The sequence below is a fragment of the Egretta garzetta genome, unplaced genomic scaffold (genome assembly GCF_000687185.1).
Source record: "Egretta garzetta isolate BGI_Z169 unplaced genomic scaffold, ASM68718v1 scaffold231, whole genome shotgun sequence".
NCBI classification, from domain to species: domain Eukaryota; kingdom Metazoa; phylum Chordata; class Aves; order Pelecaniformes; family Ardeidae; genus Egretta; species Egretta garzetta.
The window spans coordinates 579,540-605,601 of record NW_009258727.1 but is presented as its reverse complement, the minus strand read 5'-3'; the positions used below and the strand labels follow the sequence as shown (position 1 = coordinate 605,601).

General features: G+C 37.1%; 1 protein-coding gene across 6 annotated transcripts in view; it reads left to right on the top strand.

The window, feature by feature from the left end:
* The first annotated feature begins 12,136 nt into the window (after nt 1-12,136).
* MAP3K7 (mitogen-activated protein kinase kinase kinase 7) overlaps nt 12,137-26,062 on the top strand; it is a 34,798-nt gene continuing 20,872 nt past the window's right edge. For 4 of the 6 annotated variants that reach the window (XM_035888791.1, XM_035888790.1, XM_009649048.2 and 1 more), the window contains exons 1-11: nt 12,137-12,172; nt 12,264-12,374; nt 13,956-14,021; nt 14,948-14,993; nt 15,646-15,784; nt 16,897-17,021; nt 20,684-20,812; nt 22,986-23,116; nt 23,518-23,599; nt 24,790-24,941; nt 25,588-25,747. In XM_035888791.1, the coding sequence (XP_035744684.1) occupies nt 12,152-12,172; nt 12,264-12,374; nt 13,956-14,021; nt 14,948-14,993; nt 15,646-15,784; nt 16,897-17,021; nt 20,684-20,812; nt 22,986-23,116; nt 23,518-23,599; nt 24,790-24,941; nt 25,588-25,747 (1,162 nt within the window). In that variant the 5' untranslated portion in view covers nt 12,137-12,151. Of the gene's footprint in view, nt 12,173-12,263; nt 12,375-13,955; nt 14,022-14,947; nt 14,994-15,625; nt 15,785-16,896; nt 17,022-20,683; nt 20,813-22,985; nt 23,117-23,517; nt 23,600-24,789; nt 24,942-25,587; nt 25,748-26,062 lie in introns of those variants that run through there. The other 2 variants (XM_035888792.1, XM_035888794.1) reach the window with 2 other exon arrangements.

Below are 26,062 nucleotides of genomic sequence, written 5' to 3'. Positions count from 1 at the left end.
CCCGGTGCCGGCTGCTGTGCTGGGGGGGGGGATTTAAGCGCGGTAGATTTATTTGGGACTTCAGTTTTAAAGTTGCGCCACCCGCTTTAGCATGTGTGGCAAACAGTTGTCAAATGCTGTTGCAGAAGGGGGCTGTTAATTCTGATGTTTCTTTCAGATCTCTATTTCTGTATGCTCCCACTTTTCTTTCTCCTGCCACCTAACTGAATGATTGTATCTATAATCATCATACCGGCATTAATTATTTCCTAAATTTACAGCTCTATTAACTGTAAGGGCGTACAGATCTTGTTTTACTTTTTTCCTTAACATAGGCTAGTGATTTGCACTCTTAGATTTGTAACATTTCATATAAATATTTAATTAAAATTTCAAGATACGGAAGAACACCACACATAGTCTGATTTGGTGGTTGTTTTTTTGGCCTCGCTAATCTCTCACAGACAGGAGATTTCAGTAATAGTTTCTAAATGTATTGTTTGAAAGTGGTCTGTTGGTCTTTTTGTGTGTGTGTGTTGTGCTTGTATCTTCTCAGGGATAAACAAATATTATTCCTTGAATAAATCAGAAGGAGTAATTTCATGCAACAACTTCAGAAGATTCCATGTGGAGGTTTCTAAAAATCCTTCTGCCTAGCATTACGGTTGGGCTCGATGACCTTAAAGGTCTTTTCCAACCTGAATGATTCTATGATTTGTGACCTGTGCATGTTACCCAGGAAGTGACATTCAGTTATCGTACAACACAGTTGGAAGCAAGTACTTCTTCTTCTTCAGTAGAAAGTTTCATAGGAAAATGAATATTCTATTCTATGAAAATTATTGCCATAAACTCTTTGAGGCTGGAATGGGATGGATAAAATACAGAATTTTGTATGTACTTTTCATCTGTCTGGATTTCCTGTGGAAGTAGGATGGGTGTGATCTAGGATAGCTTCCATGCTTTACTAAAGGGCTCAGTAGTATGTGTATACTACAGTGTTGTTTAACTCTCAGAATCACACAAAAATATTGCTGCTGTTGGCTTTTTTTCTTCCTCCCTTGCTAACGTCTCTACAGGAATGAACTTGCTTCGTTCAGATCCATACTGAATTTGATGAGGCCAGCGTGGACCTAACAGACACCCAAGACTGCTGAAACAGTCCTTGTGATTTTATTTGTAAATTTACATCTTTCCATTTCAGTAATAATTACCCTCTTTTCTTAAAAAGTTTATGTGGAAGTGAAATTTAGTTTTGTGTAGTAGCCTTTATAGGTGCGACAACCAGCATCTCGCATTTTTAAAGTGGTTTGCTAGATACTGGTTTGTTCGTAATTATTATGCTGGGCTCACGTGGCCTGGGAGAGTTCACAGAACATAAAAAAATCTGCGGTATTTTCATAGAACACCAGGGCACTTTCTGATGTATGCAAGTAGTGTTGTGGTAGCTTTGGCTTTCACCATAGCAGACGCTGAAAATCCTCAGAAGATAGTATCTTCCCAAAGATTGCCTTTTGCCCTTTCTATGCATATGGTAATCATGAAGATTTTTGACTCTGTAAATCCTACCATTCCTCTTCCCTTTATGCGTTTAACTGTTTGAAGTGATAAAATTGTATGGTGTTCGGGAACTGAAAGTATTTTTGCATTTGATAATATGCTGATGTTTGTGCAACACTTACTAATGGACAGGGATTTAAGTCGCATGCTTTGGGAGAAATGGCTTTTCTCACCCACAGAAGACCACAAAGCTGATAGGAATTTAGACATCACAAAAAGGTGTCCTGTGATGGCTCGTAGAAGTGAGTAGCACATTCAATACATTACACGTAGCACTTTGAATGAATAAAACGCTATACAAATCTTTAATCCTCACGACACCCTTGGGAAGGCTGTAGGCAAGGATTATATTGCTATTTTACATGTAGGAAATGTGGAGCTACATAGTGTATAATTGCTGTAACTAGAATTTATCATTCTAAGGTTTAGTGTTCAGAGCTTGTCTGTGTCGTACGTACCTGCCTAGCATCCGCTGAGACAGGACTGTATGCATGAAAATGTATGTAGAGACGATGCCTAAGCAGTAATTTGTGCTTTACTCAGTGTGATTGTTGCATTATCCTCAAAGTAGTATCTCTGTTGGAGCTGACCAAACTCATGTGATATAAGCAGGGGAGCTCTGATAAAGTGTTCTCTCCATGAGAAAAGCTGATGGCATCTGGTGTAGCATTTTGAGTTAGGCTCAGTGTACCTGTCCTATTAGAAATTCTCATAGGCAATGGGGATACCATAGTGCTGAACACAGCCTAAAGGTCGTTGCACAGAGGAAGAAGTAAGATCTATTTTACAGTAAAACAGGTGGAGTAGAAACTGTACTTAGACCTTACTTTTCTCAGCTGTGGGTGTTGACCTCTTACTCATGATGCAGTTTGAGCGCAAATAGTCAACTTTGCAGTCATAACAAACCATACATAGTTACTGAGGATTTTCCATGCTCTCACTTCAGGCTTGGAAGTTTTAAAGGATTTTGAAATGGCTGTAAGGACCCAAAATGGTCGGATTTTAATATGCTTGGCAAACTTCAGGTGTTTCAAAATGGAGTGTCAACAGATCTACACTGGGAACTCAAATGAATGCTTGTATAATCATAGCTTTGCTGTTGTATTATCAAGGCTGTCTTGTCAGCAGATAGCAGTCCCACTCTGCCATGGGTTTATTAATAGATATTGAAGTTCTGGAATACTTGCAGGCCATGAGTCTTTGCTAATAAATGTGAGATCTATAAGTGTGCTTTCATTTAGGTTTGACTGAACTCTGCTGGATAACATCAAGAATATACCATATTTTGTTTTAGCTAACATGTACATGACTAACTGTACTGTAGTGTTATTTCCCACCAGTCAAACGTGTCTCCAGCTTCAAGCTGCCTCTTCATTAAAGTGCTCAGATTGAAATAAAATACAGAGATAATTATTATGAATGAATAGGAGTCAAATCAAAATTGATGTGACACGATGGGAGAATCTTCAAAACTACAATGGGAAAAACAACATAAAACTTGGGTTCAACAGAAACGTTCCCTACTTTACCATGCAACTTTTTTGACTGTGAGAATGTCCTTTCAAGTTTTCAGGTATTGGATAGACAAATCATTAGAAACTAAATAAATACAACTATAGAATTTATCTGAAAAACTTAATATAACTGAAATCAAATTAACAATGAAAAGCCTGATAGCCTTATTTTAAAGTCTCATATTTAAATCTAGCCTAACTACTGCTGTCTCTTCTTCCCAGAGGAGCTTTTACATCTAAGCAATGAACAGACTTTGGTTTTGAATTGTTCTGGCAACCTGCTCCCTGCCACTCTGTCCTGAAAATCCCACAGCCCTTCCTCCGTCATGTAACTCGATAATGGTCCCATACATGACCAAAACGCAGACCTCTTCATCACATGATGTGCGTATGCCTGGGATCGCACAGCCAAAAGATGCAATGTCTGGTCATGTATGCTGTGGCACTGCCCAGTCACTGTCTGATGTAGCCAGGTGGAAAACCGTATTTGGTTGGCATATTTGCGTAGCTGCAAGTTACTTCTGAACAGTCTGAAAGTGTAAATTATTTGAAAACTGTTGTTTAACACTCTGCTGATCTACTATATATACACTGAAGTTTGTTTGCAACGATCTGTTTGGGCCACAGTAGTTAATTTTAAAGGGATTTAGGGTAATGTTTTCTTTAAGATGAACAGGTAAGCTTTCTAAATATTTATTTTTAAAAACCTACTTAAGGTGCCAGCAACTAAGGAGATGCAATTTATGGCACGTTCACCTACCTTAGACATTTTTGAAACAGTTGAATTATTTCATTAACTATCTGAGAAGTGTGCTGAGAACTGCATTGCCGTTATGGAGCAGAGCAGTTCAGAGACACGAGAATGAGGAATACAGCGAGACAACTAGGTTTTGCTCCCCTTTATAGTAGTTAACTTTTAAAAAGTTAATGAGATGCAGTGACTGATCATGTCCTTTACAGTACAAGGTAAAGCAGGTTTGTGTAAGCTGCTGCTCAACATGGAGTGGTTACTACCACCATTATTTTTGCATCCTAGGGGATTGTGTCCAGTTGTAGAATACCATCTGCAAAGTTGGAAGAGGTTTGGACAAGAACGTCCAGGTATGATTTCAGATCTGAACAATATTCTTGGATATGTGGCATAAGTATGAAAGGCTTAGTTCTCAAGAGCTAAGGGTGGTAGTTAGGAAGCCGTCTGAAGTCAGTCGCATCTACAATTTCTCAGCCTTTTTCAGAAAGTAAGTCTTCAAGGTGCAAAGTTGGGCATCCAGAAGCAAAGGCAAAAAATTAGTACATGGTGAAGACATACTCCAGAAGTTTCTGTGATTTTACTCTAAACACATCTCTGATTTAATTCAAATCACTATATAAATTTTGTTTAGTTATACCGGTGGAAGATTCTCTTCATTCATCTACGGAAGAAAATAGCTGAAGCGTCAGCTGGAGTGTGAACTTACAGCGGAAGTTACACAACACCAATTTCATGTGGATGAAATTTAGTGTGCAGTAAGTGTTAGAAGATGGCTAATGAGCTAGTTAAACTGTTGATGTAAGACTTTACACTTATTTCTGTACATGCAGATTTATTCAGTGAATCAGTTTCCATCCTGTAAAATAGATTTATCTCTTACTCTCATAAAGAATGCATGGGAAAGAAACCTCACAGGCTCTTCTATTCCAGTGATGAAAGATATTATGAGATAATGAAGTTCCATGTCTTATGCAGCAGCTAAGGTCGCAACTGAGTGACAGTGTAACTGCTATCAGAAACTCGGGGGGAAGGGGGAGCCTTTCCCTAAGAAAAAACCTAGAAGAACAGAACAGGCCTCACATGTCCCTTATTTATCCCACCCAGTGGATTCTAGCAGTATTTTACTGGCTGCGGAATGATTATTTGCTTTTCAAAGACCCGTAATTTTAGACTGTGCCAACCCAGCAAACCCAACTCATGTTGGAGTCCTTCACCCCAAGTGCCTCATTGCCCAGCATTTTGTGTCTAAAACTAGAATCTCCTGTCTGGGCGGCTGTAACAGAACAAATTGATTCATGCTAGAACATCAGACCAGAGTTTTGTTAATGTTTTTAAATTACTGGCAACTAAAATGAATTCAGTTCTTCAGACGGATGTGTAAAAGGCTATCAGTATGTAAAAAGCTGGAGTGAAAGTATAACCTGATAAACTTATCTTTGCTTGCGATGCGTGTGCTTCTTAGAAGGTCTGAGCTATCGAAATGCAAAGAGGGTTGGTTGTGTGTTTAGAGCAAAGAAAGAATTTCTGGGAGCACTCAAAATTTTAGGAACATATATGATGGTACTTTGATTCTTCATAAATGTGTTTTGAAGCAGTTGACAGGAGAATGATTTCTTCAAACAGAACTAAATTCAGATAGCAGAGTTGCTAAATAATAGCTGCACAGTGCTTTGCAGCTCTAACAGATGATGCCCTAAATATGGACCGACTGTATTAGTTTGTGGCAAGCAGAAGTTAAGTAGATTTATTAAGAATACAAGTTCATTTTTAATAACCAATTTTTTTTCATTAAGAAATATTTTTTTTTCCTAAGGTGTTTTGCGTAACTTTAAAGTTGAAACTTGAAAACTAAATCTAAACTAGATTACTTAGTTCAATTTAAATTAGTGGGATTGCTTACGCTTTTTTTTTTTCGGGGGGGAGTGGTTTTGGAGTTTGGGCTTTTTTCATTGCTGTATGAATCCCAGAAAGGGAAAGCAACATTTAGAATTGGGTTGAGCACTAGTACAAATAAACTTAACCAGTGAAAGGGACGTAGCTGTAAGAATTGGCAGATCTGAACTCCTTCCTAAAAGTGCTGCCAGGGTATTGGCCGCAGTCATTTGTGGCATGGGGCCGATTTGCTTCAACCTGCTTAATAAAGCATAGCACACACAGAGCAACCAAAGTTGGAATTTGACGCTGGTTGAATGAATGATAGAACATGTATGCATACATTTTTAGGGACTGTAAACTGTCTTTCATGCCTGCTTTTGGCACTTTTTTTTTATCTATATGCTTTCGATGTATCATACAGGCAGATGTGTGAAAAACCAAAGATATTAGTATGCTTTATTGGTACTGCTGGAATTCTGGTAGATAGAAAGAATAGAAACAACTAAATTAAATGTATTTCTGTTTTTACAAAGCATTGTAGAGCATCTTTCCCCTCCCCCCCCTTCCCCATCTTGCATTGTGTCTGAAGCTTGAGAAATCCATAAGTTCAGTTTGCATAAACCTTTCATTTGCAAAGTAACCCAGTAACCAAAGGGACATAGATATAAGGAAGAATATGCCCTGTGAGGGTGGTGAGGCACTGGAATGGGTTGCCCAGAGCAGTTGTGGATGCCCCATCCCTGGAAGTGTTCAAGACCAGGTTGGACGGGGGCTTTGAGCAAGCTGATCTAGTGGAAGGTGCCCCTGCCCATGGTAGGGGGTTGGAACTTGATGAGCTTTAAGGCCCATCTCAACCCAAACCATTCTATGATTGAAGATAGTTTAGAGTCTGCTGTCTGTTTGGAAGCATGGATTTTGTTGGGTTTGTGTTGGGTTTTTTTCTTGCTTCCCAATATCATAAACAAACATGTCATGTAGGTACTGGAAATTATGAAAACAATTCTCCAATGAATACATCTGCTAACCAGGGAGCTATTGTATTTTATTGCTGTCTTATATATCCAGCAAGTTTTTTTTTAGAAAGCAAAGCACTAGATATCCAGCATGCAGAGTTAACTAACATGGAAACTTTGCGGGTAGAAGTGAAAACTTTGTATCTTTATCTTTTTGAGTGAATAGAAAACCTGTGCAGTTAATGAAAAGTCAAAATTAATTTTTCCAAAGTTTTGGCGTTTGATAGGGGAATAGGGTGCATCTGAATAAATAGGGATGCATTTTTCTTGTTTTACTGGGAAGAGGAAATTATTGATCACATCCCTTAGGACAAAATACATCCTTGAGAGCTTAATGTATCTGCAATCTATTTCCTGCATGATTTCTAGTCTACATACTTACCAGTCAGTATAGTCTACATACTTACAAGTCAGTATCATGTATCTTTGTTTATGTACAGCATTTGATACTGTTTGTACACAGAGGTAATGTTTGTTCCAGGGATCTTGTATGGTTCATATTCTTTAAATAAGACTCCAAATACATTATCTGGAAAACATGCAAATGGAACTCTAGTTCACCATGTCACTTTGTCACACAGTAAAACATTACTTCTTACTGGTATGAATTTTATAGGGAGAAGAATAAATTTGTAATACTTTTCATTCTTTAAAGCTCTTTAAGCATTTCTGCCAGTTTAAAATGTGTCTATGTCATGTACTGAGTAGTTCTTGATAAACTTAATTCTGTTCTGTGGAAAAGTAGAAGCGCTGGTGTTCTATTTCTAAACATGTCATCTGCCCTATATTTTCCCTTTTTCTCCTAGAAGATATTTAGAGGGATAAAATCTTTTACCAAAAGAATGTGTTTATTTTTAGATCATTTTCCAAACATACACAGTGCTACAGAACAACTTCTGTTTATTGATTTGTTGTGTCAATAATTCCATTAACTGTGCTTCATATAATTCAGAATATGCACTACTGCCCAAACATATGGTGTGGCACCAACAGCAGGGGACAAGAAGGAATGAGCGTGAAGAAACTAAAGTTCAGGCAGCGCCTCCCTCCTGTGCTATTAAGTTACTTAGTTCCAGCACATGGTGTTGAAGGAAACTACGTAGTGTTTAAACTGTTCTGACAAATTATAGGACTTACTCCTTTAAGTTCAGTAAAAACTTAAAGGAGGAAAATGAAATGTAAGTGGAATCCACCATGAGTTCCATTCTGTCAATTATAAAGGATGTTTTTATAATGAATAGAATACTTTTTCTAGGTGAAGTAGGAGAGACGTACTGGGCTTTCACATATGGTAAACTTCAAGCTTGTATCAGATCCGTCATTGCTTCTGACGGTTGCTGCTTTCGTATGCTGTCCAAGAGGCTGAGCTGCTTTAATGGGGGATCAGCTCTTCTCTGTTTTCCCTGTATCCTAGGTAAATATTCAGTGCATTCGTGTCCTCTTCTCAAGTTCAGCCCTCTGCCTAAGCAGGCACCGAGTCACTGGTAAATTGTTATGAAACCTTGACTGCATAGTCATATATGAAACTCTTCACCAGCCATAAAATTTATGTATCTGATTGTCTCTCACAGCTTTCTATTACGTAATTAAGATTTAGATTGCCTGGTGAGCTTTTCCTGTCAGTGCCTGACACATTTCCAGCCCCCCCCACCCCCCCCTGACATCAGCAGGACTTCATAAAGTGCATCTGATTCTTGGAATTTATTCCACTTTTCAACTAGAGGCCAAGTATTGTGACGTTCATGGCACAATGTCAAACATCACATTGGGTGGTACAGTGGTTTATCTTAAGTTTCTTCGTTGCATAGAAATGTTATTTAAAAATACGGCAAAATTGAAAAATAATGGTTTCTCTGGTATGTGAACTGGAAATACATGTACCAATTCTTGGTATTAAATGTGCGACTAGTCGTGGATTTATCATCAGGGGAACAGTATGCAATTGTATTGGCTTATGGGTTGAATTTGACCACGGGGAATCAAATGCAAGTGGTACTTGGGCTTTCTTTTTTTTGTTATATAGTAATTTAATTTTTATATACATGTGAAAATATATTTAATATATAAAAATATAGGTAGTATATATTGCATAGTCATAACAATTATATCCATAATACATTTGTACATATGGACATATACAAGTCTTTTCAGCAAGGAAGGATATGACTAGCCAAAAAAAGTAAGCCTGATCCATCACAAATGGTTGTAAATGATTCAGGCTAAGTAAAAAAAAATTTTTTTTTTATCAGATGTGTCTGACACCAATGTTTTAAGTGATGTACATGCACAGTTTTTAAATAGCAATATAAGTCTCACTCAGCCTTGTGCCATAAGGCCAACTGTATCCAGCTAGGAGAAGTCATTATATGCACACTTCCTTTTCCCTAAGTGGAGGGAAGAGTTCTTCCCAGTTACTTGACCAGTTTGGGTTCCTCATATTGTAGGGGAGCAGCGGACCTTGAATTTCTGCTGCCAGTGCAGTTTGTCTTGCCCAGGTTGCTCTGTGGCATCCTTTTCTCATTGACTGTCTGTCCTTAGTACTTTTCAGGTGCGAGCAGGCTGCTGTCTGAGTCACGCGTGCTTGCACAGTGGGTGAGTTCCATGTGCTCAGTAAATCAGGACTTCTGTGAAATGCAGACTTAAGGCACGCACACAGACTGATGAGATTTTTCTTAAACTGCCGGTCTGATCATGCGCTCTGCAAGGTGGGTAGGGGGCTTGTAATGGACAACTCTCTTGCACCAGTAGACAAAGGTGGGGGGCCTGCCAACCCCAAGAAATTGGGTAATTTTATTCAAAATGTGCTCTGAGAAAGAAGAGGAAATACCAAGGAAGACTGTTTGGGACTTTTAGGTCTTCAGGTGACTCACTGTTTCCAGTTTGTTTATATGTACTATTTTCGTAGGCTGCTTGACTGTCATTTGTATGGGTTGGTGTTTTCCAATCTCACTTGTGGACTGCAAGAAAATGGTTGGTGTGTGCTATATCAAGAGAAGAGTCAAGGCCCTATACTGTAGCTGGGGGAGGAGGTTACAGTCAACAGGTCCCTTTTTACATGGGGCAGAACGGGGCATGTTCTGTGGATCTGCTGTGAATATCTTGTAGCAGACTCAGTCTATGAGCCACTATTGTGGAGGGTGAGAAGCCAGGAGATCCTGGGAAGCGAAGTGTGTGCTGTAATGTAAAAGAGAAATATACTTTTTGTGTGTGTTAAAAAAAACAGAAGAGGAAAATGCCATTGATCACCACTGCTGAGCAGCTGTCTCATAGCCATATGCAACCTTACAAAAATTCTGAGCATACTTCCTCTTTTCTCATCTTTCTTAATGCAAAATCTTTATTCTTTTTTTAATTTATATTTTTTCACGTCTTCAAATTGCGCCCTTGATTGCAGGCTTTCTCATATTCAGCATGAAAGTTTAGCAGGTCTTGAGCTATGCCCCTGCAGCCTTATCTACCCTGTTCTCAGGGGAAATCAGCTTCACTATTTATTTATTTATTAGGAAAGCGTGTAGTGAGAACCTAACCCCAGCATGGGGTTATGTGATAGTCAGTTTGCTTTGACATGGAGCCTTGACCAGTACAGTCTGGTGCTTGTACATTCCTGGTTACCGGGTTGCCTTCCCTGGATCAGCATTCTTAGTTTATGTTCTGGAGTATTACTATATTGGGGGGCATCTCAAAAAAAGAGGTAAAATTATTAAATGTTATTTCCTCAAAGGAAGGCAGCTTGTGTTGTTTCAGCATTAGGAATGTGTGGTTATTCACTCATCTCCTACAAATCACACTTTTCTTTTAAGAAATCATCCTGTTAAGGAGTGTATTGACTAGGTGAACCTATAAGAATCAGTGTACGGTTTACAACGTGGATGTAATACTGTGTTTGAATGTTTTGTGGGTCCTTTAATTATGTTGCATCTCTGTATTTTCATTTTTAATATCCCCCCCACACACACACACACCCTCCAGAATCTTTTTCCCATTTTTATTGGATAAAGTCGTAAATAACTATGATTTTCTAGTGAAGAGCTTTGTAATTTTGGAAAGCGTGGTTTTTTTCCATCCAAAATAATATTCATGTGTGTGCATTACCCGTTCAAGGAAGACAGTAAAATTAAATTTTCCCATAATAAACTGCTATGGTAATCACATTTGTAAATGCTTCCGCTCCACCCTCTCCCTACTCCCCTTTTTTTCTTGTTCACCTCCCAAAAGAGCATTTATTTCATTAGAAGTGTCTGCCTTGTTCCTCGCAATACATATGATATTACTTGAAATCAAGGAATAGGAGCATGAGCACAGAATGCTGTTAAAACCAATGGTGAAAAAAGGCTGCTAGGGCCAAATACAGAATCTGAGACCAGTGCACCTAGCTCCTTGTACTTTTCTTCCCCCCCACACCCCATCCTTCTCATCTGCCCTGCCTTGCGTTTTTCGGAGTTGGAGGAGCTCTTATCCCTTAGCTGCTTCTGTGCCCTTGTGTGCCTTCCATTTCCTCCTCCTCTTCTCTCCACCTTTCTGTTGGGCATATGTGCCACAACTTGCTTGTTTGTGCTTTCCTATAGCAGCTAGAGTCACCGATTTGGTGACACTCTAGTTTTAACTTTACACTGCATATGCATCTTTTGTTGTTATTTCTGTATGTTGCTGTTTTTCCCATAAAGAACAATTATAATAAGTGAAATTTCAGTTTACTGTAGTTTATAACTCACCAGTAACTGGAAGTGACCTCAAAGAAGAAGGACACTTCTCTCAATCCTGCTTTCATTTTTGTGCTTGGTTTCAAAGAACTAGTCCAAATAGTAGTGGTGTTAGAGCTTCTTCACAGCAAACATTAAAGGATTCTTGAATAATATAGTATGCAGAAGCTGCTGCTACTGCTTCTGTGAAGTTACGGTGAAAAGTCATGACTCTTGTCTGGTTTTGTATATTTTTAGGCAATGTTAATTCCAAATAAACTGGAAAGCAGACATAAACAAAAAAAAGAGAAGGCATAGTTTATACAGACACTGTGCTTACTTGGAGGACTCTAGGGGAATTTACTGTTCTTACACTGTTGAGGCATCTGTGAGAAAATGGAAGGATAATTCTGAGCACATTGAACACCTCATCCAGTGTAGTCCTGTGCAATTGTTTGCTTGCTTATGCGTTTCAATTTCAGAATTTTGAATTCCTGTTACTAGCAAACATAAATGAATACAGCAAATAGATATGATTTCACTGGTCAAATCTATAAAATTAAATTTGCTGTCATTCACCTAATTTTCTTCTGAGCAGATCTTGTTTGAAACAATTAAGATCATGTTTTTCTGAAATACTGTTACTGCATGTTAATAATAAAATGTTTTGCATGTGTGTGTTCCTATTTCTTCCATAAATGATCTCTGGAGGGAGCTTAGCTAAGCTCCAGTTGTGCTTTGATGGCATAGTATTAAGTAGCTGCTGCAAAATACGATTCCATGTGTCTTCAGTTTTCTATGGTAAATTGCTTTTCTGTTTGGGAAGTCCTGAACTGAACAAATGAAACCATTTCAAATTTTAACTCAAGTGTTTCATATTGTCTTGCCCTAGGTTGTTGGAAGAGGAGCCTTTGGTGTGGTCTGCAAGGCAAAATGGCGAGCTAAAGATGTAGCCATTAAACAAATAGAAAGTGAATCTGAAAGAAAAGCCTTCATTGTAGAGGTACAGTAAGTTTGCTTGAAAACGTGGGGTTTGGTAGAGCTTGTTTTCTTAAGTTTGTGGGTTTATTTAGTGTACTAAAAACTACATCTGTATTACAAGGTAAATGCAGCCTGTGGTACCCAGTACAGGCCTGAACCCCATGTCACGCAGAACAGGGCACCTGTCAGAGCACATTGCAGCTCCCCATAAAAACTGGAAAGCAAGGGGGGAGAGAGGAGGGCACGCAGGTCTGGGAAACACCAGTTCCTGGATTCTGCCCCACTGTGGAGTCAAGGGTGCAGCTGAAATACCCACCTGGAGCTGGTTAACAATGCCAGGGCCTACAGCGTAGGTTCTTCATACCATCAGGTCCATGCGTGAAACCGTTCCTTAGTTTTTTCAGCAGTTCTAGTAATTTTGTAATTTTTTTCGCTCTTTCCATTTTATTTCTACTTCTTCAGAAAGATCTTGAGTAGTCAGATGTACCCATAAACTTCCCAAGATACATGGCATTTTTTAGAATCAGAAGTTAGCCATGTAATTTAAATGAAACATATTGTGATATGCTGCTTAGTATTTAGTCAGTAAGAATCTAGGATGTTCAAGATATATAAAATATGTGAAAAATATATCTCCTGGTTTTGGAACTAAAAATGTAACACGCTGAAGGGCTAAAGGAAGGTATTTGTAATGGGCCTCTCTGTGTAAATATTTGTGTCATTCATTACCATGGAAAGTTTTTAATGTTATTAATCTGAGCCTAATTTAACACTGAGTAGATCTGATCAATCTCTTAGCATTTTTGTGTTCAAAAGAGACCTGAGAAGATAATCCCGGAAATACTTCAGTAATTACTGGGATTCAGGAAACCCTACATAGTGCAAGCATCAGTTGTGATGCTCCATTCTAGTTTTTTTTAAACTTTTGAAGCGTGCAGAAAAATATCACATTAGCTCCCTAGACGATGGACAGCATAAGCTGCCCTAGAAGTCTGTGTAAAGGGAAAAAAACTTTTTTCCTTCTCTTCTGTTAGCTACTGGTAAAGAAGAATTCAATGCAAAATAGTCTGGTCATCAGTTAGTACAAGCAGCAGTAGGTTCTTTGAACTATGTCACATTAATGCTAAACTGGCTGGCTTATTTTATAGGGTTGTGGGTTTTGGTTTAGTTTTGTGGGTTTTTTTTTTAAGAACAGTCATTTTCTATATTGTGAATAAAGCCAGTATGATTCGGATTGTTTATGAAGTCAGACAATTAGAATTCTAAAACTCAAGGCTCCAGGGAGAGCACCAAACCTATAGAGGTCATAGTTGTACAGTCTTTATGACTTGAGTGATTTTACTACACCATGAAAAAAGCACTTTCTTTAAATGTATTTTCTTTAAAATTTCTTTTAAGTACGGTTCCAGTTAGACAAAAACCTAATAACATGAATTAAAATGCAAACAGGTGTATCAGTCTTGTAATTCCTAAAATCAGCATCTGGTGTTATGCAGATATATAAAACTGTAATTGCGGTTGTGGTGTATGAATTATAGATGTAAAAATAAAGTATTAGCCTTTTTTTCCTGGGGTTTGAAATGAATTGTGATTTGTATTGCAGCTTCGACAACTGTCACGAGTAAACCATCCCAATATTGTCAAGTTATATGGAGCCTGTCTAAATCCAGTAAGTTATAGCTTTGTCAGTATGACAAAACGTGACTAGCTTAACATATGCAAGTATCAATGCACAAAATGTGTATTTTCTATACAAAAATGTGTATTTTATATATACTTGCATGTTTTAGCCATAATAAGGAAATGCAGAGATATGTAGGTTGGTTGCTATTTTCAGTTTTTTTCTTTCAGTATTTTCAGTTTTTTCTTTCCCCTGCTATGAGAAATAAATTCTTTCAAGAAAACGCCAAATGCTGTTTCTAAACACTGATTATATGTGTTTGTCAGAACAGCATCTGGTGTATTACATATGTAGTATCATTCATATCTACAGTCCTATTGCAAATCAGCAATACGAAAAAGAAAATACATTAGCAACACATGATTCATAGCTTGTAAATCAGTTGTTATTCTGAAATATGCAATTTTCAGGATTTGCTTTCTTTCTGCCACAGCTGCAAACAGTCCCACAAATTCTTAAAGCAGAAAAGCAAGTACTGTGACAGGACAGCTGAATCGTTAGCTGATTCTAGTATGGGCTATTTAAGTGGTTAAAGTAATGCTGCATCCCTTTTTCCTTAGTACTAGTGAAATTCTTTTGACATGGTATTTAAATTTTTTTGTAAGCCACTAAAAAAAAGTAAAGGCAAGTGACTTACAGTTTGAAGACAGCATTTGCTTTTTGAGCCTAAGGGGAGGGCATTCTCTTTTTTCCTAACTTACAGTGAGAAGTAAGTATAAAACTGATTTCTGTTTCTTATACATAAATATGTACCATTCAAAGTGACTCTTTACCTCATAGATAAATTTTCCATTAGCTTAGGTGTGGAGACTTTGCAGTTCCTCTCAAAGAACTTTCCTTTCAGTTTACAAAAGCTGTTTTCCGCCCCTATATTGAAAACATCCCTATTTTTTGTCCCCTCCCCGCCCCCAAAGGTGTGTCTTGTTATGGAGTATGCTGAAGGAGGTTCTCTGTACAATGGTGAGTATCATTTCAACATAGTGTCTTCTTGGAGCTGAAGTGCTAGTGTTAGGGCAAACATGATCTGAAATAGAAAGTTGTTTCATACATACATCTCCATCCCTGGAGATAATCAGAAGCCACCTGGACACAGTCCTGGGCAACTGGTTCTAGGTGGCCTGCTTGACCTTGCCTGGTGGACCTCCAGAGGTCCCTTCCAACCCCAACCATTCTGTGGTTCTTTGAAATTCTTAAAATAATTTTAATGAGAAAGAATTGTCCTTTTAAAAAACACTTTTCAGTCTACTGGTTTGTTTCTTGTTACCAGTTTGTCATTTAAGGTTTTCCAGTGGAACATCTGAAAAGATTCTTCATTAACTTGTAAATTCCCTGAGTATTTGTTTAACATAGACTTTGCCATGGATAGCTGAGTACAAGTGACACCTTTCATATGGAATTTTAACATCAAAAATTATGAGAAACATACTAACAAATGGAAAATATTTTGACATTTCCATTATTTTAACAGCTTGCAGAAGGATATTTTCAGTTGCAGTGATGAGGCCTTGATAATTAGATTTCATAGAGCTTTCTGACTGGTATGTTGTTAACTCCGTTGTATCTGTTGTAATATGCAATAAAGTTCTTTTTAGTTTGTGCCTTTGTTTTGCAGTGCTGCATGGTGCTGAACCTCTGCCTCATTATACTGCTGCACATGCCATGAGTTGGTGTTTACAGTGTTCCCAAGGAGTGGCGTATCTCCACAGTATGAAACCAAAGGCTCTAATCCACAGAGACCTGAAACCACCAAAGTAGGTTTATGGCTCATATTTCGTAACTTCTTGCAACTGGAATTTAAGATCATTTATAATAATTTCATTGCACTTGAAAGAAATGCCTCTAATTGATACTAACTTTATTGGATGTACTCTAAATGAAAGCTGTGCATTTGAAACTACAGTTAAAGACTGGTGGAGCATGGTACAGGAAATGAACTATACTCAGTTACTTTATGTTAAATGGGAAAAACATCCTGCTTCTGCCCTGCATCATGGAAGAGGATTTTGATAGGGACATGGCTTCTAATCAGAGACATTTAAAATGGCCCAGTTTTACAATGGGTTGTGGTGTTAAATAAGAGAACATTAGGTGGGGGGAGCTGTTTGGTTGCTTTGTTTTAACCTCATATTTAATCTGATATATTAGAGCTCTTTCCCCACATGGCCATCCTCCTCTATCCCCTCCTTCTGCCTGTTCCACTACCCTGCCAGAATCCCCCATCGCTTTCCACTGAAACAAAAATGAATAGTTTTCTTCCCAGTCTGTTATCTGACTCATTTTACAGCTTCAGATCAGGCTCCGCATGCTAGGTGGAAACAGAGACCCCCTTTTGGTGCTAGCCTGCAGTTATTACCAGATCAAATTATGATATGAAGCCACACTTTACATCTTGAATTCTTTCTTGTATCCCCAGTTTTGATTTAGAGAGCTGTTAACATGTTAACTTCGAGTGCTTTCATTTAAATAAATAGCTACATTGACTGACGTTAATGGGAGTCTTGATCGTTCTTTTGGTAAAATTGTTACAGCACTTGTTGGTTTTCAGCCTCTGGCATCTGAAAGACTAGTTTTGTCAATATATGCTTAGTGGTTTACTGTGGCTAAATATATTTATTTGAAATCTAGCATGTAGCAATATGAATAAATAACTATATATATTTGGTTATTTAAAAATGTTTCATACATTCAGATTAGGCACAAGTGACCTTACTTATTTCTCAGATTACAAAACTAAAGCACTGAGAAGTAAAGCCTTAGATATTTAACTATATTAGAATGATAGTTGTTGGGATAAAAAAATCAGTGCCTTATTACCAGACTATTTCATCCTATAATTTTAATTTGGTTTTTTGTTCTTTGACAGTTTGCTCTTGGTAGCTGGGGGGACGGTTCTAAAAATCTGTGATTTTGGTACAGCCTGTGATATTCAAACACACATGACCAACAATAAGGGAAGTGCAGCTTGGATGGCACCTGAAGTTTTTGAAGGTAACAATAATTTACAGTGTCAATATTATGTGTTCTTTCTAGGAATGCAACTGTGAATTAATTTGGTATAGGAAAAAGAGCATTATGTAATCTTACTTTATTTCAGTGTACTAAAGTTTGAGGTAGCAGCTGGAAGAGTCTTGGCAGAAGTCTAACATTTATTTAAAAAACTGTATGATTGTATATTGCCAAATAATTATGCAGAGTCAAAAATCAGCACTGAATTGACTCTATCATGTTAGTATTAGTTAATTACATGAAGTTGTGGAACCTTTACTTGTGTCATTGCTGAGATTTACATAAGTACCACCTTTAGACAGCTCCTGTGTCTCATTTTATAAGCAAGGAAAACACAGCCAGAGGGCTATTTCCCCAGGGCTGTGCTGTTTCCCAGATTCTTAAGTCATTTCAAACTCTTCTGACATTTAAATACGCTGTCATTACTTTCACTCCCTATTCTGATCAGCTTTTATCTTTAGAATTTCCCTGTTAGTGTCTATAAATTGAACATAATTGCCTTCATTTTCAATCCCCCACTTTCTTGTAACTCCATCTTCGTCTGCTTTTTGTGTAATCTAGAGATTTGATGTGCTTCCTCTTTCCTACATACTGAGGAACTTGTTATTAACAGTTAATTTAGTTCAGTAGGAAAACAAGCTGTTTCTTGGAGCGTAGCTGGGGAAGACTGATGACACTTGGTAATTAGATAGGTATAATTGCTGCATGATTGTCAGAGAAATAATCCAGTCAATATTAGATTGCAAATTAAACCCCTTTTCGCCAGTCAGTACCTTAAATTATCATTGCGATTAGCAGAGTAGTCTGGAGAAGTCATCTTCCTGCTTTTGGAAGCACATGTCCTGGTTTTGATACATTTGGTAAGTGCCTATGTGCAGCAGTGGTTTCCCAGATTCTGGATCCAAGTGCCCTCTCTTCTTTTACTGTCCCTATTCCAGAGAGAAGCAGCAAATTATGTATGTCCATATATGTTTTTAGGAGGTGTTTTGTCCTGAGCACCACCTTTGGAGCTTTTGTTTTGAAGGTACCTTTTTTTCTCGCATCTTGCTTAGAGGACCCACCCAAGGGTGATCTGTTTCATTCTGGTGCCTAAAAATTTTCAATAATGTCACTTTATACTGAGACACCTACTCTATTTCTTTAACTCTAGCTAGGAATGATTATTTTCTTAACTTTTGTTTACTGAAATTCTATAAATAAAATTAATTTCTTTTTTTAGAAATAATCGGTTGGACAATCTGTGTTAAAGCTAGATTTTTTTTGAGTGAAAAGTCTTAATCTAAACCAGATTTTGAAATAAGTATAGTTCAGTAGGGATTTACAGTGCATATCCTAATTCTTCTGCTGTATGAATTCGTCAAGGCAGAACAAAGAAATCTTTTATTGCAAATTTATTGTTGGACAGAAGCAAAAGCCTTCAGTTTACAGTTGGTTTTATGTACTTTTATCTTAAAGCATTTACTGATAATGACACAAATCTTTCTACAAGTATCAAGGAAGGAAAGGAATCTAGAAGCTTCTGCGATGCAGCGTATCGAGCTACTCTTGAAACAGTCATTAAACTACTAAATTTATGTCAAATGTCAAAATTGTTAAAAATTAGCTTGCTTATGCTACTGCATCAGAATTCAACAAAGGAATAAATGCTAATATTATTTTAGTACTATTCTAGTACTAAAGTTTTTAGATGAGAATAAAAGGCAGAAAAAGTATCTGTTGTAGGTAGCAGAGTGCTCATTGAAGCAATTGCCTTAATGTTAAGATTTTCTTCCCATTTTAAATATGAGGGCACCTAAAACCTTTTAGGGATCAAATAATCTAAATGAAAACCATATACCTTAGATCAGGATAAAGTGAAAGAGAGCAAGTGTTCTAATTTCAGCTCTCCTTTTAGAAGAAACTATTTTAAAATTACTTGGGGATAATTGGATAAATCAAGGAATGATTGTGTCTATCTGCTATCCTACCTTGGTCTGTTACGTAATGAAGCAGTACAGAATACTCTCTCACTTCTTTTGGACTCTCAGTTTTGAGAATTAGTCCAAGACTTCTCAGCCACAAAATTGAGTTTCCTTGTTCAAACGGGAGAGTAACTCTACTTCCCTGTCACAGGCTGCGTTTCACAGAAGTGCTGTGGCTGCACGGACGAGAGGGACCGTTTTGCTTCCCTTAGCAATCTACCATTGTTAACAGATACCTTTTTTCCCCAGCACCTTTGAAAAAAAAAGCTGACTGACAAAGCTGACCTTGCTGTTCCCCTTCAGTAACTTTTGAACTCGTCAGCCGCATTCAGCTACTTCAATACATGTGTAAAGAGTTTTGGAGATGCCAAGTTCTTAAAGAGTTTTGTAAAATCAGTACCTGGGAAAAGTCCATATTAGTGCCTTTACTTAGAGAGGACTTGTGGTTCATGCTGCAGCCTGCCTTTCTTGTCTACCTTGCAAACTGGCTGGTCTGCAAGAGCTGGCCTGAGAACATGCTGCTTTCCTTGCACAGTTTGTCAGGGGTATAGTGGCAGAGGAAGATGGCTCATAGACAGAGTGGAGCCTGTTGCACCTGGATGCTCTGTGATGGGTATCCACATGAAACCAGGCTTCTTCAGTTCCACTGGTTATGAAATTATTTGCCTCAATGATGCTTTCTGATTACATAGTAACAAAAAAATCTCCTGGCCACTCAATGCCGGTTTTGATCCTTGTTTGAACGGAGATGAGCAAATCTCGTATCATTTATATTCACGCATTTATTATCATGCCATTAGCCATTCACATTTCTTTTCACTATTTGCAGGAGTTATGGTTACAAAGCATACATTCTTTCTTTGCAGTCTCTGAACATTTTTATTTGTTATTTTGTCACCTACGTGTCTTCTGCACCTTTAACAAGAGTCTTAAAAATAGTGAACTTACGGTCAAAGAACTTTAAGTAATGTCATGACAAAAAGACTAAGAATAATAAACAGGGAGGAAATAAGATGGTCAGGAATTGAGGAATCTGCTGATTTGTTCATATGGTAATTTACTACTTCTGCTAAAGACCTGTAATTCATAAAGAGCAATGGATATGACAGATCTTACTGGCTGGCATATTGTGACTAACATGGAAAAAGTGAGTTGAAGAAGAGTATTTAGAGGAAGCAAGTATAGTCAGTTAAATCCTGAAGGCAAGAGATCTTTGAAACTTAATAAATTGCATTTTATACTATATAAGAAAACTGACACATGTTATCATTTCAGGATGACTCCAAATGAAAAGGATTGATTTCCAGAGAGAGGCATTCTTAACGATCCTACTGTCAAATGATTTCAGACTTAAGTTAGCATGAACAGGCTGCCCAGGGAAGTGGTTGAGTCCCCATCCCTGGGGACGTGTAGATGTGGTGCTCAGGGACATGGTTTAGTGGTGGACTTGGCATTGTTAGGCTAACGGTTGGACTGGATGATCTTAAAGGCATTTTCCAACCTAAAGAAATCTGTGATTCCATGATTCTATGTGAATCGGCCATCTTTAGAAAACTGTTCTTTCTCAGCAAAACAAATGTGAAGTGAAAGGAAGCATATAGAGCTATTTATCAGCTTAAACTGTACTTCTTTTTAACATGTTATATAGAAAAGAGACAAATTATATTGTTGGCTTTCTTCCAGGTAGCAATTACAGTGAAAAATGTGATGTTTTCAGTTGGGGTATTATTCTCTGGGAGGTAATCACCCGTAGGAAACCTTTTGATGAGATTGGTGGTCCAGCTTTCCGCATAATGTGGGCAGTTCACAATGGTGAGTTGAAAACACTTTATTGCATTTGAAGTTGTGTATTTGACCTATAAATTTGCTAAACACTCTTAACTGTGCAGCTTTAAGTTACTAGTTTTTCCATTTTCTACTTCATTAAATATGCATTTTTGTCATAAAGACTTAATAGACACTGCCACTTTTGTATCAGTGTGGGTTTTGTGTTATTTGACTTGCTACAGTGCTTGCATTTCTGCTACGTATAACTAGTGTATGAACAAACAAGGGAAAACAGCCATGTTCTTTTTGTTATGTCACTCCATTTTAAAAGTGATCTGAATCATGTGCTGCAAAAAAACCCCACAGCCCCTCTGTCTGAATGAATGATGATTTTATTAGCCAAGCTGGCTTTTTTTTTTTTTTTTTTTAATTGGGCATCTACAGTAAGTGTGTCAGTGTAAGTGACTTGACCTGTATTTAGAAATGCTAGAAACTGTCAAACTTCTGCAGGACCATTAGACATTAAAAACACTACTTTGTTTTTCATCTGGGTTTTTTTGTTGTTGTTGTTCTGCTGTTTGAATTGTTTTACCTTCATATCTAGGTACCTGCAGTCATGGAGTAGGACACTACTGTGCTAGGGACTATACAGAACAGATTCTCAGGAGCTTAGAATATAAACAGGAGACAATGGTTGGAATCAAATGGACAAAAGAAGGCAGTGGTACAGCACTGGTCAGAATTAATAGACTGTAGTATCTTCATGCTAGTGGTGTAACTTTTTTAACAGTGTGTTTTTAGGTACCATGGCAAAGCAGAGTTTTAAGAAGAATAAAGTAATGATAGTGAAGTAGTTCAATGAACGTCTGCAAAGAGTTTCTGCCATTTGTGAAAGACAACAGCAAAGAAAGCACAAACTTGTTTGGAAGATGTAATTATCAAACAAGCAATGAAGGCCGGTACTCTGCCTGAGCGTCATTGCTTCAGTACTAAATGATAGAAGCTTAAGGTGAGCACAGGCATCCTATCTGATGAAGAAGAGAAAGGGGCAGACAGTGGTAGGATGGGTGAGCATTATAGTCATAATAATGCACAAAGATAGATGTTTGCAAATGGCATTTTTGAATGAAGAAAGCGATTCTCCATTTCAGTTTTTCAAGGACATGAGTCATTGAGATTAGGAGTGATGAGTGCCTTGCATAAAAGCATTAACTGTAAAAGTAAGTGTAAATGTAATAGTCATAAATCAGAAAGCCTCGGTAAGGTGTGGGAGTATCCTTCAGGGGAAGACAAATTCCCTACCTGTCCCTGCTTTTGTTTTAAAAACTTCTCTCTCTTTTATTTCTTTTTCTCTTTTTTCCTTTTTTTTTTTTTGTTTTTCCTTCCCCCTTTTTATCCTTCTTGGGAAGGAGGTTCAGGATTTTTTTCTTCTTAGGAAGGAAGTGTTCATGCACTTCATCTCACTTGAAACCATTGTGGCACTCTCACTTCGTGTATTACTTGTTATGGTTAATACATTTTAAATACTTGCTGCTTTCTATGCGAAATGTTGCTACATCTCACCTACTAAACACAACTGGATGTCCGTTAATTGTACTCATTGTTGAAACAGTAAAAAGAGTAGAAACTTGAACCAAAAAGCAGCTGAATAGTTACACAACAGTTGAAGTAAAATACGTAATGAAAAATGTGTATAGGCGATGAAAAAGTCACCTGAAATTGGTAATTCCAATGCTTAATAATTATTCAAGAAGTTCTTAAGAGCAAAATCAGCCCTCAAAAACACACTTTTTTTTTTTTTTTTTTTTTTTTTTTTCTTTTGTGAGTCCAGCATTAGGAACCAAAGACTGTTACTACTTGCTTCTTAGTTTGGTCTAGAGCTTTATTTGTCAGATATTGGTAACATATTCATTAGCCATTGTAATATGTCATATTTGTTCAGTCAGTGGATTTATTCAAACCGCTGCTGTAGGAAAAGTTTAATTTTCTTTCTACTTGTGTGTGTGTAATTGTAACTTGTATGTAGTGCAAAAGAACTTTTGTCAGGTTTTTTTGTTTGTAAGAGAGAAAATTAAGTACAGGCCAGTTCTTTCAGACTACAATTAACTATATGTTTTCCTGTATTTATTTACCAAAATACTGGAGAGAGATCAGTCACTGTCAGCTGTCTTATAGTCTGTTTAACAAATTAAGGGTTTTTTTCTAATTTCTATTATAGGTACTCGGCCACCACTGATCAAAAACTTACCTAAACCAATTGAGAGTTTAATGACCCGTTGTTGGTCCAAGGATCCCTCACAAAGACCATCCATGGAGGAAATTGTTAAAATAATGACACACTTGATGCGGGTATAAAAATTTATTTTAGTGTCTTAATCATTTCTTAACCTATTAGGTTGAGAAATTGAATTATTAAAGGTATGCCTTTTATCACATTCTAAATGCAGGCTTACCCGTTTTCTCTCTCCTCTGTTTTTGAGAAAAATTAACAAATTATTACAGTAGAGAAGGGAAATAATTCCTCTCCTTATGGGAGAGGTATACTAACTCATAACGGATTTGGGGCAATTAATAAAAATAGTCACAGATTTATTTTAAAGTGTTACTAAAAATAATTGCATTTCTTTCTCTTCTAAATAAATTATTATAAACGTAATATATATTTAGAAACTATCATGATGTACTGTTTAAATAATTTTAAAACAATTGTTAATTACTTTTTTTATCAAATCATTGCTGTTTTTTCACAGTACTTTCCAGGAGCTGATGAACCTCTGCAGTATCCGTGCCAGTATTCAGATGAAGGCCAAAGCAACTCTGCCACAAGTACAGGTATGCTTGTATAAATAAGAGAAAAGAACAGCAATAGTTCTGCAAATGGATTGTAAAACACACTCTCATATTGACTTTGAACTCAAATTGGGAAAGGTGACTTTTCAAAAATCTTAAGCATTGGCAGGAATCTTACGGTTTTTTGTTAAAACCTCATACCACATCATATTTAGCATTCTCAGCCAAATGGTTTTGCTAAAGTGTACCTTTCAAGGAGAACAAGCATATAATAAAAGCTGTCTCCGAATGTCCAGGTTTAAGGTCTCCTCCTTTCTTCCCCATGAAGGTTGCTAGCAACTGATACTCTTTCATTCATATGTAATGTTTAGGAGTTGGCATTTTTAAATTTTTTTACTATTCTTGAAAGTTGCACCTGCTGTCCGTTATGATCACTGCAATTTAAACTTGCAGTTGTTTTATATTAAGATGCAATAAATACAGTAATTTAAATAGTGCAAGGAAATCACTAGAAAGGTGAATGGAACAAAAAGTGGGCTTGGCTTTCAGGTAGTCTTGCCCTCAGAGAAATCCTTTTAATAATAGAAAATAAAGATCAGTTGGTCTTCTCATATTTTAGAGTACAGTTTTCCCACTTCAGTTGTTTTTAATCTTAAGTGTCTTCACCTTCCCCTGCTTGGTTGGTTGGTTTGCTATCTCCAAACAAACTGCTGTTATTTTGGATTAAGTTTCCTTAGCTACTTTGCAATTTGGTGACCTGTATATTACAACATCTTTTCAGCTGTAGCATTGTACTGACTTTACTAGCTGTTCTCCACCACTCAGCACATGATTTTAAGATATGATGTATCACTTTAAACTGTGAATATATATTGTCTGTTATTTTTCAGGTATTTGTGCTCCTCTGTGGTTAATGATGGACTTCGTCATTAATTGTGAATGAGGTTGCTGGTTGTGTTGTTAATACATCTACCCCAACAATTTCAGAGCAAGCTAAAGATTGACTTCAGAATGTGATCATAGCACTTAGTCGTTTATTCTGTCTTATTCTCTCTTCCTTTTACTTTTTACATTAATGGATCTGTTGCAATCTTGCAGCTTGCCTTTCATTAAAAGTTTTCAAAAGCGTTGCTTTAAAGCAAAGTTAGTTAAAGCAAAACGCTCAGGTGAAGGGATGCACTGTAGTATTTTTAATGGAAATTCTCAAGTTTCTCCTTGTTGATGATTTCTAGGTTCATTCATGGACATCACTTCTACAAATACAAGTAACAAGAGTGATGCTAACGTGGAACCAAGTGACTTACAAGGAGCTTCTACCAATGACACTATTAAACGTTTAGAGTCAAAATTGGCACAGCAAATGAAAAATACAGCCAAGCAGCCGGTAAGCCAACGTGTGCAATTTTCAACCATAATAATGAAGTGGACAAAGATGGGCAAAAGCATTGTGACTGCTACGAAATGTTAGCACCTTCTTCCAAAAATAGTACAAAATTGGAGCCAATTAGTTATAGTAAAAGAAGATGAAAGGGGATGGGAAAATACTGAATGATTCCTAAAAGGTAAACTGGAAGGCTCTAATAAGATCTCCAATGAAATAAAAAAATAGTTCATTTTATTTAAAGGGATTCATTAGGTTAAAAAAATATTATATTTGAAAGTTGCTGCCTTAATTTAGAACCAAAATATTAGTATGACATAAAAGGATTAAACGTTTGTGTGAATTTTTAAAATACTATGTTTTTTTTCAAGTAGGATGAAAAAATACAAAGATTCTCTTGTGACAGTATTGGCCTAATTCTACTTAATTTTTATCTGCTTGAAGTTAGGTTGTTTTGAAAGTTGCAGATATTTGATTCTTGCATGCTACTAGTAGCCAAATTATTACCACTTCTTAAATTACAAATTTTAAATCTTGTCACTTCTAAAATGCACATTATAGAAGTCTATTTTAAGCTACATACTGTGCGTATCATGGAGGGGCTTCTGCAGAATGTTTTTTCTTTTTAAAAATGCAACTGTTGAAACAGGGTGATCCTGGTCGTTTGAGTTTACCCCCATCTCGTGGGAGCAGTGTGGAGAGCTTGTCAGATGTTCGCGCGCGACCACAGTCAGCCCTTGTTTCAGGAGAAGCCAAAAGGATGAGTGCTGACATGTCTGAAACAGAAGCAAGAATAGCTTCCATCACAGGTAAAATTAAAGGATGTCTTGGGGGATAGACTAAGGAATTGGAAGGAAGGAAAGGAGGAAGGAAGATGTAAAACATGCAGTCTTACAGAAGGTTAATACCATTAACCATATGAAAATACTTTAACTTTTCATGTAGTTTTCATTGTCTTTTATTAATTGTGGGGGGAAACGGCTTCATTCATGGTTGTACGCTCAACAAAGTTGAGTATTTTAATTGGGTACTTCTAAGGTTGCAGAAGAAATCACTTTTGTTGAATTAGACTTTGACCTTTTTAAAAAATCATTCTGATACTTCTAAATATCAGTCCTATTCCA